This window comes from Phalacrocorax carbo, unplaced genomic scaffold, assembly GCF_963921805.1.
Source record: "Phalacrocorax carbo unplaced genomic scaffold, bPhaCar2.1 SCAFFOLD_289, whole genome shotgun sequence".
Taxonomy (NCBI): Eukaryota; Metazoa; Chordata; class Aves; order Suliformes; family Phalacrocoracidae; genus Phalacrocorax; species Phalacrocorax carbo.
In genome coordinates, this window is record NW_026990315.1 from 538 (window position 1) to 12,244 (window position 11,707).

The 11,707-nt window shown below is 68.1% G+C and overlaps 1 protein-coding gene and 1 long non-coding RNA gene across 4 annotated transcripts; both read right to left on the reverse strand.

Annotated features, from left to right (window-relative positions):
• Positions 1-2,402: 2,402 nt before the first annotated feature.
• On the reverse strand, positions 2,403-11,673 carry LOC135311001 (lipolysis-stimulated lipoprotein receptor-like). Of its 3 annotated transcripts, none has more exons than XM_064440151.1 (10): positions 11,569-11,673; positions 9,752-10,060; positions 8,434-8,553; positions 7,207-7,263; positions 6,220-6,366; positions 4,739-4,825; positions 4,546-4,605; positions 4,240-4,332; positions 3,895-4,136; positions 2,403-2,860 (listed from the first exon to the last, which is right to left on the reverse strand). In XM_064440151.1, the coding sequence occupies exons 1-10, from the start codon at positions 11,603-11,605 to the stop codon at positions 2,825-2,827; spliced, it is 1,188 nt and encodes a 395-aa protein (XP_064296221.1). In that variant the 5' UTR covers positions 11,606-11,673; the 3' UTR covers positions 2,403-2,824. The 3 variants fall into 3 exon arrangements, with proteins under 3 accessions (XP_064296221.1, XP_064296220.1, XP_064296222.1); XM_064440150.1 differs by lacking the exon at positions 11,569-11,673 and adding an exon at positions 10,153-10,175 and having other exon boundaries at positions 9,752-10,101; XM_064440152.1 differs by lacking the exons at positions 7,207-7,263; positions 11,569-11,673 and adding an exon at positions 10,153-10,175 and having other exon boundaries at positions 9,752-10,101.
• On the reverse strand, positions 8,621-9,686 carry LOC135311002 (uncharacterized). Its single transcript, XR_010370909.1, has 3 exons — positions 9,644-9,686; positions 8,688-8,793; positions 8,621-8,656 (listed from the first exon to the last, which is right to left on the reverse strand). It is a non-coding gene; the product is annotated as an uncharacterized LOC135311002 (long non-coding RNA).
• Positions 11,674-11,707: the final 34 nt, after the last annotated feature.

Sequence of the window (11,707 nt, forward strand, 5' to 3'; positions counted from 1 at the left end):
CGCTCCCTCCCAGCGCTCCCAGTCCCCCTCCCAGTTCCTCCCAGCGCTCCCAGCTCCCCTCCCAGTTCCTCCAGTGCACCCAAATCCCACTCCCGCTCCCTCCCAGCGCTCCCAGTCCCCCTCCCAGTTCCTCCCAGCGCTCCCAGTCCCCCTCCCAGTTCCTCCCAGTGCTCCCAGCTCCCCTCCCAGTTCCTCCCAGTGCACCCAAATCCCACTCCCGCTCCCTCCCAGCGCTCCCAGTCCCCCTCCCAGTTCCTCCCAGCGCTCCCAGCTCCCCTCCCAGTTCCTCCCAGTGCACCCAAATCCCACTCCCGCTCCCTCCCAGCGCTCCCAGTCCCCCTCCCAGTTCCTCCCAGCGCTCCCAGTCCCCCTCCCAGTTCCTCCCAGTGCTCCCAGCTCCCCTCCCAGTTCCTCCCAGTGCACCCAAATCCCACTCCCGCTCCCTCCCAGCGCTCCCAGTCCCCCTCCCAGTTCCTCCCAGCGCTCCCAGTTCCCCCCCCCCAGTGCTCCCAGCTGCCCCCAGCACTCACAGGCCGCTGCATTTGTAAGTGATGAAATAAGGGAAATACGCGAGCGCGAAGCAATTCCCGAAGTGGAACAACGTCATGGTGGGGCCCGGGTTTTGGGGGGAACCCCGAGGTTTTTGGGGGGGCGGGGGGGGGGACACACACACACCCGGGTGTCGGGGGGACCCAGGCGTCCGGGCCGCCGCGGAGCTCGGCGGGAGCGGGGGCAGGCCCCGCCTTCCGGACTACAACTCCCGGCGTGCACCGCGCTCCGCCGCGCCCGCGACCCGCCGCGGGGGGGGCCCGGCCGAACTACAACTCCCGGCGTGCAACGGGGCCCCGCGGCCAATCAGGGGAGGCCACGCCCCCACGCCGGCGGGGCCAGAGGCTGCCGCGCCTGCGCGGACGACTGAGGTCCCCACCCCGCCCCCCGGGCCCGGCCCCAGGGACCCCCCCCAGAACCCCCTCAGACACCCCCAAAACTCCTCTGAGACCCCCCCCAAGTCCCTCTGGGATCCCCCCAGACACCCCAAAAACCCCTCAGGGACCCCCAAAATCTCCCTGGGACCCCCAAAATCCCTCTGGGATCCCCTCAGACACCCCAACCCCCCCTCAGACATCCCTAAAATCCCTCTGGGATCCCCCCAGACACCCCAAAACCCCCTCAAGGACCCCCAAAACCCCTCAGGGACCCCCCCAGACACCCCAAAACCCCCTCAGGGACCCCCAAAACCCTTCAGACATCCCCAAAACCTCTCAGGGACACCCCAAATCCCTCTGGGATCCCCCCCAAACACCCCAAAACCCCCTCAGGGACCCCCAAAACCCCTCAGACACCCCCAAAATCCCTCTGGGATCCCCTCAGACACCCCAACCCCCCCTCAGACATCCCCAAACACCCCTCAGGGACCCCCAAAACCCCTCAGGGACTCCCCCCAGACACCCCAAAACCCCCTCAGGCTCCCCCCAAATCCCTCTGGGATCCCCTCAGACACCCCAAAATTCCTCAGGGACCCCCCAAAACCCCTCAGACACCCCCAAAATCCCTCTGGGATCCCCCCCAGACACCCCAAAACCCCTCAGGGACCCCCAAAACCCCTCAGGGATCCTCCCAGACACCCCAAAACCCCTCAGGGACCCCCAAAACCCCTCAGGGACTCCCCCCAGACACCCCAAAACCCCCTCAGGCTCCCCCCAAATCCCTCTGGGATCCCCTCAGACACCCCAAAATTCCTCAGGGACCCCCCCAAAACCCCTCAGACACCCCCAAAATCCCTCTGGGATCCCCCCCAGACACCCCAAAACCCCTCAGGGACCCCCAAAACCCCTCAGGGATCCTCCCAGACACCCCAAAACCCCTCAGGGACCCCCAAAACCCCTCAGGGATCCCCCCAGACACCCAAAACCCCCTCAGGGACCCCCAAAACCCCTCAGGGATCCCCCCAGACACCCCAAAACCCCCTCAGGCTCCCCCCAAATCCCTCTGGGATCCCCTCAGACACCCCACAACCCCCCAGGGACCCCCCCAAACCCCTCTGGGCCATGCGGTGATGTCATGGGGGCCAGTGATGTCATACGGTGAAGTAATGGGGCCACAGCGGCGTGATACAGTCGCAGTGACGTCATGCAGTGACGTCACAGGGCGTGCTGACGCAATACAGCGATGTAACGTGCCGCCGTTAACACCGCGTGATGACGTCACGGGGCCCGATGATGTCACGGGGCCCGATGATGTCATGCAGCGATGTAACGGGCTGCAGTGCCATAAGGCGGTGACGCGATGGGGCCCGATGATGCAATGCGGTGACGTCACAGGGGTTGATGACGTAATAGAGCGATGCATTTGCGCACGTGCGTGTCCGTCCCGAGGGGGCGGAGCCGGCCCCACCCCCGCCATTCTTTTTTTTTTTTTTTCTCTAAAAGCCTTTATTTGGCCCCAAATCACGAGCGGGGGAGGGGGTGACACCAGCCCCTCCCCCCCCCACTAACATTATAAAAAAGGCCCCCCAAAAAACACCCGAATGGCCCCAAAAATAGCCTCGGGGGGGGGGGGGGGAACGGGGGGGAACGCAGAGGTCCGTGGGGGACCCCAGTGTTTGGGGGGACCCCAGGATTCAGGGGGGACCCCAACAATTGGGGGGGACCCCGACATTCGGGGGGGGACCCTGGCATTCAGGGGGGGGACCCCGACATTCGGGGGGACCCCAACAATTGGGGGGGACCCTGGCATTCAGGGGGGGACCCCGGCATGTGGGGGGGGACCCCGACATGTGGGGGGGGACCCCAACAATTGGGGGGGGACCCCGGCGTCCGGTCGCTCACACCACCAGGCTCTCACGGCTCAGGGCATCGTGCTGGGGGGGGGGGGGACACACAACACAGGGGTATTTGGGGGGGCACAGACAGGTGGGACCCCCAAGGAGCCCCCCCAAATACCCCATAAGACCCCAGGGACCCCCCCAAATACCACCAGACCCCCCCCAAATACCCCCAGACACCCCCCCAAATACCCACTCTGAGCCCTCTAAACACCCCAGGGACGCCCCCCGAGTCCCCCCAATATCTGAGGAACCCCAAAGACCCCCCCCCAAATACCCCAGGGCCCCCCCAAGATCCCCCCAGACCCCCCCAAATACCCCAGGGCCCCCCCAAGATCCCCCCAGACCCCCCCAAATATCCCAACGACCCCCCCAATACCTCCAAGACCCCCCCAAAGACCCCCCCAAGCCCCCACCAATACGACATAGGACCCCCAGACCCCCTCCCAGACCCCCCCTAGATATTCCAAGGACCCCTGAAATCCCCCCCTAGGCCCCCCTGGAGCCCCCCCAATACCTCATAGGACCCCCCGAGACCTTCCCAAACCACCCAGGGACCCCCCAGACCCCCCCAAAAAAACCCCATACAACTCCCAAAGATGCCCCCAGTCCCCCCAGTACCCGATAGGACCCTCAGGGACCCCCCCCAAATCCCCCCAGATCCCCCCAAACCCTCTAGGGACCCCCTCATCCCCCCCAAATACCCCCCAGCACCTCTCCAATACCCCCTAGCCCCCCCAAATTCTTCATAGGACACCCATAGACACCCCCCCAGCCTCCCCAATGCCCCATAGGACCCCCAAAGACCCCCCCAAATACCCCCAGACCCCCCCAACCCCCCCATACGACAGCCAGGCATCCCCCCAATACCCCCAAGCCCCCCCGAAATCTCCCATAGGACCCCCAAAGACCCCCCAGAGTCCCCCCAGTACCCCAAGAGCCCCCCCCCAAATCCCACCAGACACCCTGCAAACTCCCCGCAGGATGCCCGTAGACCCCCCCAATACCCCATAGGACACCCCCCCCCCCCAAATGCCCCCCTCCCCCCTGGGACCTCCCCCTCCCCTCACCTTACGGAGACGCCGGGGGGGTCCGGGGGGTCGTCGGGGAAGAGGCTCAGCCCCCCCTAAAAGATCATCGCGGGAACGAGAGCGAGGACGGGATGGGGGGGGTGACCCCCCCCCAGATCCCCCCAAAACCTCCGCCGAACGCCAGCGCCCCCGGGGGGGGGAAGGGGGGGACGGGGGGCGTCCTCGGGGGACCCAGGTGTCCGGGGCTTCGTGGAGGGAGCTGATGTCGCTGAGGGGGGGGGCTGGGGGGGCAAATGGGGGGGGTTAGTGCTTTATGGGGGGGTAATTAGGGGGGTTGATGCCCCCTGGGGGGGGTCAATTGCCTCCCCCCCCCCCCCAACCCACCTGCCCGCGAGGGGGGGTAGTGCCCACGGGGTTCGAAGGCGCCGATTTGCTCCTCCAGGTAACGCAGGATGGTGGGGGGGTGCGTGGGGGGGCCTGGGGGGGGGGTGGGGGTCCCCCTCAATGTCCGGGAGGGGGGCGGAGCCAAGCATCAGGCTCCGCCCCCCACAACGCACCCAGAGGTCACCCATCCAGTCGGGTGACAGGCTGGACCCTGCTTAGCTTCGCAGCCCATCCCAGCACTAATGGGGAAGGGGGGGGTGGGGGGGTGGGGGTGACTGACAGCTGTCAATCACACCACGAGCTCACCTGAGACGACGCTGCCATCGCTGTCACGCAGCAGGGGCACCTGGGAGCTCTGGCTGCTCGCTGGGGAGTGGGGATCAGCGTCACACACACCCCCCCCTCCGGCGTCCCCACTGCACCCCCCAGTGCCACCAGTGTCCCATACTGGTGTCACCCCCCACCCACCCCCCCCCCCAGCGTCCCCAGGGTCACTCACCGAGGGTCCGCAGGGCGAGGGGGGGCGGGGGGGGTCCGTAGATTCCGCTCATCCCACCGGAGGTGGCCGCTTTCCCCGCCAGGTACACTGGGGTGGGGGGGGGGACACGCAGGCGTCCGGGTGAGCACCCCTCCCCACCCACCCACCCCTCCCAGGGGGGACCCAGGTGTCCGGGACCCCCACCCCAGGGGACCCCAAGGGACCCCGTCACCCCCCAGGGGACCCCAGGACACCCCAAGGGACCCAAGCCCACCCCAGGGCACCCCAAAGCACCCAGGAGGACCCCGTCACGCCCGAGGGGACCCCATCACCCCCCAGGGCACCCCCTCACCCCCCAGGGCACCCCATCACCCCCGAGGGGACCCCATCACCCCCGAGGGGACCCATCACCCCCGAGGGGACCCTGTCACCCCCGAGGGGACCCCATCACCCCCGAGGGGACCCTGTCACCCCCCAGGGGACCCCATCAACTCCCAGGGGACCCCATCACCCCCCAGGGGACCCCATCACCCCCGAGGGGACCCATCACCCCCGAGGGGATCACAGGGAACCCCCTCACCCCCCAGGGGACCCCATCACCCCCCAGGGGACCCCTCACCTCCGAGGGGACCCCATCACCCCCGAGGGGACCCCAGGGGACCCTGCAACCCCCCAAAGGGACCCCATCACCCCCGAGGGGGCCCCATCACCCCCCAGGGGACCCCAGGGGTCCCCATCACCCCCAGGGGACCCCAGCACCCCCCAGGGGACCCCTCACCCCCCAGGGGACCCCAGCACCCCCGAGGGGACCCCACGGGACCCCATCACACCCCAGTGGACCCCATCACCCCCGAGGGGACCCCATCACCCCCCAGGGGACCCCAGGGGACCCCACCACCCCCCAGTGGACCCCATCACCCCCGAGGGGACCCATCACCCCCGAGGGGACCCCAGGGGACCCCAGCACCCCCGAGGGGAACCTATCACCCCCCAGTGGACCCCATCACCCCCGAGGGGACCCCATCACCCCCCAGGGGACCCCTCACCCCCCAGGGGACCCCAGCACCCCCCAGGGGACCTCATCACCCCCCAGTGGACCCCGTCACCCCCAGGGGACCCCTCACCCCCCAGGGGACCCCGTCACCCCCAGGGGACCCCAGGGGACCCCATCACCCCCCAGGGGACCCCATCACCCCCGAGGGGACCCCGTCACCCCCCAGGGGACCCCATCACCCCCCAGGGGACCCCAGGGGACCCCAGCACCCCCCAGGGGACCCCCGCACCCCCCAGGGGACCCCAGCACCCCCCAGGGGACCCCACGACCCCCAAAGGGACCCCATCACCCCCCAGGGGACCCCAGGGGACCCCCGCACCCCCCAGGGGACCCCATCACCCCCCAGGGGACCCCCGCACCCCCCAGGGGACCCCACGACCCCCAAAGGGACCCCATCACCCCCCAGGGGACCCCCGCACCCCCCGGGCAGGGGCGAGGGGAGACTCACGGGCCTCGGGGCAGCAGCAGCGGCGGGGGCAGCAGGGGCAGCGCAGGAAGCAGCAGCAGGTGTGGGGGCAGCACTGGCACCAGCAGACCCCCAGCCCCAGCGCTCCCAGTGCCGCCCCCAGCCCCACCAGCACCACAAAGAGCCAGTCTGGGGGGGCGGGGGGGGGAAAGGGGGGGGGTCAGGGCGGGGACCCGGCACCTGGGGGCACCCTGACCCAGGTTGGAGCTGCCACGGGGGGACCCCGACCCGCCCTGGAGCTCCTGGGGGGGGGCAGGTGTTTGGGGGGACCCTGACCCGCCCTAGAGCTCCCGGGGGGGTCCCAGGTGTTTGGGGGGGACCCTGACCCGCCCTGGAGCTCCTGGGGGGGGGGGGCAGGTGTTTGGGGGGACCCCGACCCGCCCTGGAGCTCCTGGGGGGGGGGGGCAGGTGTTTGGGGGGGACCCTGACCCGCCCTAGAGCTCCCGGGGGGGGGGACACAGGTGTTTGGGGGGACCCTGACCCGCCCTGGAGCTCCTGGGGGGGGGGGCAGGTGTTTGGGGGGACCCTGACCCACCCTAGAGCTCCCGGGGGGGTCCCAGGTGTTTGGGGGGGACCCTGACCCGCCCTAGAGCTCCCGGGGGGGCTCCCAGGTGTTTGGGGGGACCCTGACCCGCCCTAGAGCTCCCGGGGGGGCTCCCAGGTGTTTGGGGGGGACCCTGACCCGCCCTAGAGCTCCCGGGGGGGCTCCCAGGTGTTTGGGGGGGACCCTGACCCGCCCTAGAGCTCCCGGGGGGGCTCCCAGGTGTTTGGGGGGGACCCTGACCCGCCCTAGAGCTCCCGGGGGGGCTCCCAGGGGTTGGGGGGGGACCCTGACACCCCCAAAATCTCTGCAGGGTGGGTGGGGATGTTCTGGGGTCCCCTGGGGTGGGGGTTCCCGGTGCCTGGGTCCCCCCCCGGACGCGTGGGTCCCCGGGGTCCCCCTGGGGGTCCCGTCCCCCCCCCCCGTACCTGGCAGGGTCCCCAGTTCGACGCCCGGCAAGAGGTCAGTGGCCTTCGAAAGGGACCCTGGGTGGGGGGGGGGGGGACACGGGGGGGACACAAGGGACACCGAGGGGGTCTGGCGGGGCTCAGGGGACCCAGGCGTCGGGGGGGGGGACCCCAACCCCCACCCAAGGGACCCAGGCGTCGGGGGGGACCCCAACCCCCACCCAGGGGACTCCATCATCTGGGGGGAGACCCCAACCCCCACCCAAGGGACCCAGGCGTCGGGGGGGGGGACCCCAACCCCCACCCAGGGGACTCCATCATCTGGGGGGGGACCCCAACCCCCCCCAAGGGACCCAGGCGTCGGGGGGGACCCCAACCCCCACCCTGGGGTCTCAGGTGTCCGGGGAGGGACCCCAACCCCCACCCAAGGGACCCCATCGTTGGGGGGGGGGACACACACTCCAGCTTGAAGGTGCTCCCAGTGCCCCCCCGCAACCTGCCCAGGTTGCTATGCTGGTCTCCCAGTCCTTCCCAGTATGTTCCAGTCCCTCCCAGTCCTTCCCAGTATGTTCCCGTCCCTCCCAGCACACTTCCAGGCCATTCCATTATAGCCCAGTCCTTTCTAGGGCTCACCCAGTCCTTCCCCGTACAGCCCAGTCCCTCCCAGTGCCCTCCCAGTGCCCTCCCAGTGCCCTCCCAGTGCCCTCCCAGTGCCCCCTTGAACACCCCGTGGCATTCCCAGTCCCTCCCAGTGACTTCCCAGTGCCTCCCAGTGCTCTCCCAGTCCCTCCCAGTCCCCTCCCAGTCCCTCCCAGTGCTCTCCCAGTCCCTCCCAGTGCTCTCCCAGTCCCTCCCAGTCCCTCCCAGTGCCCCCTTGAACACCCCGTGGCATTCCCGGTCCCTCCCAGTGACTTCCCAGCACCCTCTCAGTCCCTCCCAGTCCCTCCCAGTCCCTCCCAGTGCTCTCCCAATCCCCCTTGAGCCCCCTATGGCATTCCCAGTACCTCCCAGTGACTTCCCAGTGCCTCCCAGTGCTCTCCCAGTCCCTCCCAGTGCTCTCCCAATCCCCCTTGAGCCCCCTGTGGCATTCCCAGTACCTCCCAGTGACTTTCCAGAGCCCTCCCAGTGCTCTCCCGGTCCCTCCCAGTCCCCCTTGAGCCCCCTGTGTCACTCCCAGCCCATCCCAGCGCCCTCCCAGTGCCTCCCAGCGCCCCCCCTCAACCCTCCCAGTGCTTCCCAGTGCCTCACCCAGCACGACCAGTTCAGCCACGGCCTCATTGTTGCCCTCCAGGTCCTGGGTGGAGGTGACGGTGCAGACGTAGACGCCGCTGTCACCCCACGCCGCCGGGCCCAGGCTCAGCTCCGCCCCTGCCAACCCCGGGCACCTGGGTCCCTCGGGTGACAGGGGGACCCCCGCACCCCGGGGCACCCCGCAGGACACCCAGTGACACCCCTGGGGTCCCCTTGACTCCTGGTGACACCCCTGGGACACCCAGTGACACCCCTGGGACACCCCTGTGACACACAGTGACACCCCTGGGGTCCCTGCTGACACCCTGTGACACCCCTGTGACACCCAGTGACACCCCTGGGGTCCCCGCTGACACCCTGTGACACACAGTGACACTCCTGGGGGGCCCCCCGCACCCCAGGGACACCCCGGGGACACCCCTGGGGACCCCCCACACCCCCCTGTGACACCCCAGTGACCCCCTGGGGACCCTCCACACCCTGGTGACACCCCAGTGACAACCCTGGGGACCCTCCACACCCTGGTGACACCCCAGTGACACCCCAGTGACCCCCTGGGGACCCTCCACAGCCCTGTGACACCCCAGTGACACCCCATGACATCCCATGGGACCCCCCACACCCCTGTGACACCCCAGTGACACCCCAGTGACACCCTGGGGACCCTCCACAGCCCTGTGACACCCCAGTGACATCCCATGACACCCCATGGGACCCCCCACACCCCCGTGACACCCCAGTGACACCCCTGTGACACCCCTGTGACACCTGTGGGGTCCTCCCTGGCACCCGGTGACACCCCAGTGACACCCCTGGGGACCCCCCACACCCCAGTGACACCCCAGTGACACCCCTGGGGTCCCCCCCGACACGCAGTGACACCCCAGAGGCACTCAGTAACACCCCAGTGACACCCTTGGGGACCCCCCACACCCCAGTGACACCCCAGTGACACCCCAGTGACACCCCTGGGGTCCTCCCTGGCACCCGGTGACACCCCTGTGACACCTAGTGACACCCCAGTGACGTACCAGTGACTCCCTTGGGGACCCCCCACACCCCTGTGACGCCCCAGTGACACCCTTGGGGTCCCCACCCCACCCCAGTGACACCCCAGTGACACCCCTGGGGTCCTCCCTGGCACCCGGTGACACCCCTGTGACACCTAGTGACACCCCAGTGACGCACCAGTGACTCCCTTGGGGACCCCCCACACCCCAGTGACACCCAGTGACACCCCTGGGGTCCCCACCCCACCCCAGTGACACCCCGTGACACCCCCGGGGACCCCTCGATGTCACCCCAAAGCCCCCACCTCCCAAGATGGTGACGCTGCGCCCTCTGTAGAAGTCCCCGAGGGTGACAAGGCCCCCCTGCTTGGTGGCCACGATGCGGACGGTGCGGGCCGCGTCCGGGCAGGGTGACGCGACGTCGGGGGTGTCCCCGGGGGAGGTGACAACCCCGCTGTCCCCTTGGGGGGTGGGGCAGAAGGACTTGTACTTCCAGGTGACGATGGGGGGTTCGAGGGCCGACGTCTGGTACTGGCACCGGAGCAGGACGGGCTGGAAGAGCAGGGCCACCGTCCGGGGGTCCGTCACTGTCACCTGTAACGGGGTGACAGGGGCTGGGGGTGACACCGACGACCTGTTAGGTGGGGGTGGCGCCCTGCTGTCACCCCCCTGTCACCCGCTGGCACCTTCCCCCGGCTCCTGTCACTCTCCCATCACCTCCCTGTCACCCGCTGTCACCTTCCCCTGGCTCCTGTCACCCTCCCGTCACCTCCCTGTCACCTGCTGTCACCCCCCATCACCCTATGTCACCCTCCTGTCACCCTCTCTGGCTCCTGTCACCCCCTTGTCACCTCCGTCACCTCCCCTTGGTCCCTGTCACCCCCCCATCACCCTCCTGTCACCCCTTGTCACCTCCTGTCACCCCGTCACCCTTCTGTCACCCCTCCAGGACCTTGTCACCTCCTGTCACCCTCCTGTCACCCCCTGTCACCCCCCCATCCCTGTCACCCCCTGTCACCCCCCCTGGTCCCTGTCACCCCCCCGTCACCCCTCAGTTGCCCCCCCTGGAGCCCCCCAGCCCCTTAATTACCCCTCCTTAATTGCCCCCCGGGGCATTAATTACCCCCTAATTAACCCCCAACCCCTTAATTACCCCCTTAATCACCTCTCAAGCTCCTTAATTACCCCTAATTACCCCCGGCCTCTTAATTACCCCCTCAATTACCCCCAGTCTCTAATTAATTACCCTAATTAATTACCTCTAATTAATTACCACCCCCCTAATTACCCCAGCCCATTAATTACCCCCAGCCCCCCTGAGCCCCCCAAGCTCCCAATTCCCACCCAGCCACTAATTACGCCCCCAATTACCCGCAGGGCCTTAATTATCCCCCTAATTACCACAAAATCACCTTAATTACCCCCTCAATTAACCCCAGACCCCTAATTACCCCCCCCAGGCCCTCAATTATGTCCCTAATTACCCCCCAGGCAACTAATTACCCCTCCCCAACTCCTCCAGAGCCCCCCCCAAACCCTAATCACCCCCTCAATTACCCCCCAAGCCCCTTAATTACTCCCTTAATTACCCCCAGGCCACTAATTACTTCCCCAATTACCCCCCAGGGCATTAATGACCCCCAGGACCCCCTTCTTCCCCCCTCCAGTTACCCCCCAGAGCACTACCAGCCCCTAACGACCCCCCCCAATTCCCCCACGACCCCTAATTACCCCCTTAATTACCCCCAAACCCCTAATTACCCCCTTAATTACCCCCAAGCCCCTTAATTACCCCCTCAATTAAACCCCAAGCCCCTAATTACCCTCCCAGGAACCCCCTCTGCCCCCAATTACCACCCAGACCCCCCCCCAATCCCTAATTACCCCCTCAATTCCCTCCCAAAATCCTTAATTACCCCCCTAATTACCCCACAGGTCACTAATTACCCCCCCAATTACCCCAGGCCCTTAATTACCCCCCCAGGACCCTCGCTGCTCCCCCAACTACCCCCCCAGCCCCTAATTCCTCCCCCATTCCCCGCCCCAGCCCCTTAATTAGACCCCAGCCCCTTAATTAGGCCCCTAATTAACCCCCAGCCCCTTAATTACACCCCGGGCCCACCCAGCAGCGCCAGCAGCGCGGCCATGACGGCGGCCATGATGGCGGCGGCAGGTGTGGGCGGGGCCGGGGCACACCTGGCCCCGCCCACTCCCCCTCCCGCCTCCTGGCCACGCCCCCCCCACCCCGGATCCACCTGGGC

Bases quoted from the DNA above. Each gene is read 5' to 3' on its own strand.
- LOC135311001 (XM_064440150.1), bottom strand. The intron at 4,606-4,738 runs GTGAGTGACCCT...CCCACTCCCCAG, and splicing joins CCTCGCCCTGCGGACCCTCG to CGAGCAGCCAGAGCTCCCAG. The intron at 4,333-4,545 runs GTGAGCTCGTGG...CCCCCCCCCCAG, and splicing joins CGATGGCAGCGTCGTCTCAG to GCCCCCCCACGCACCCCCCC.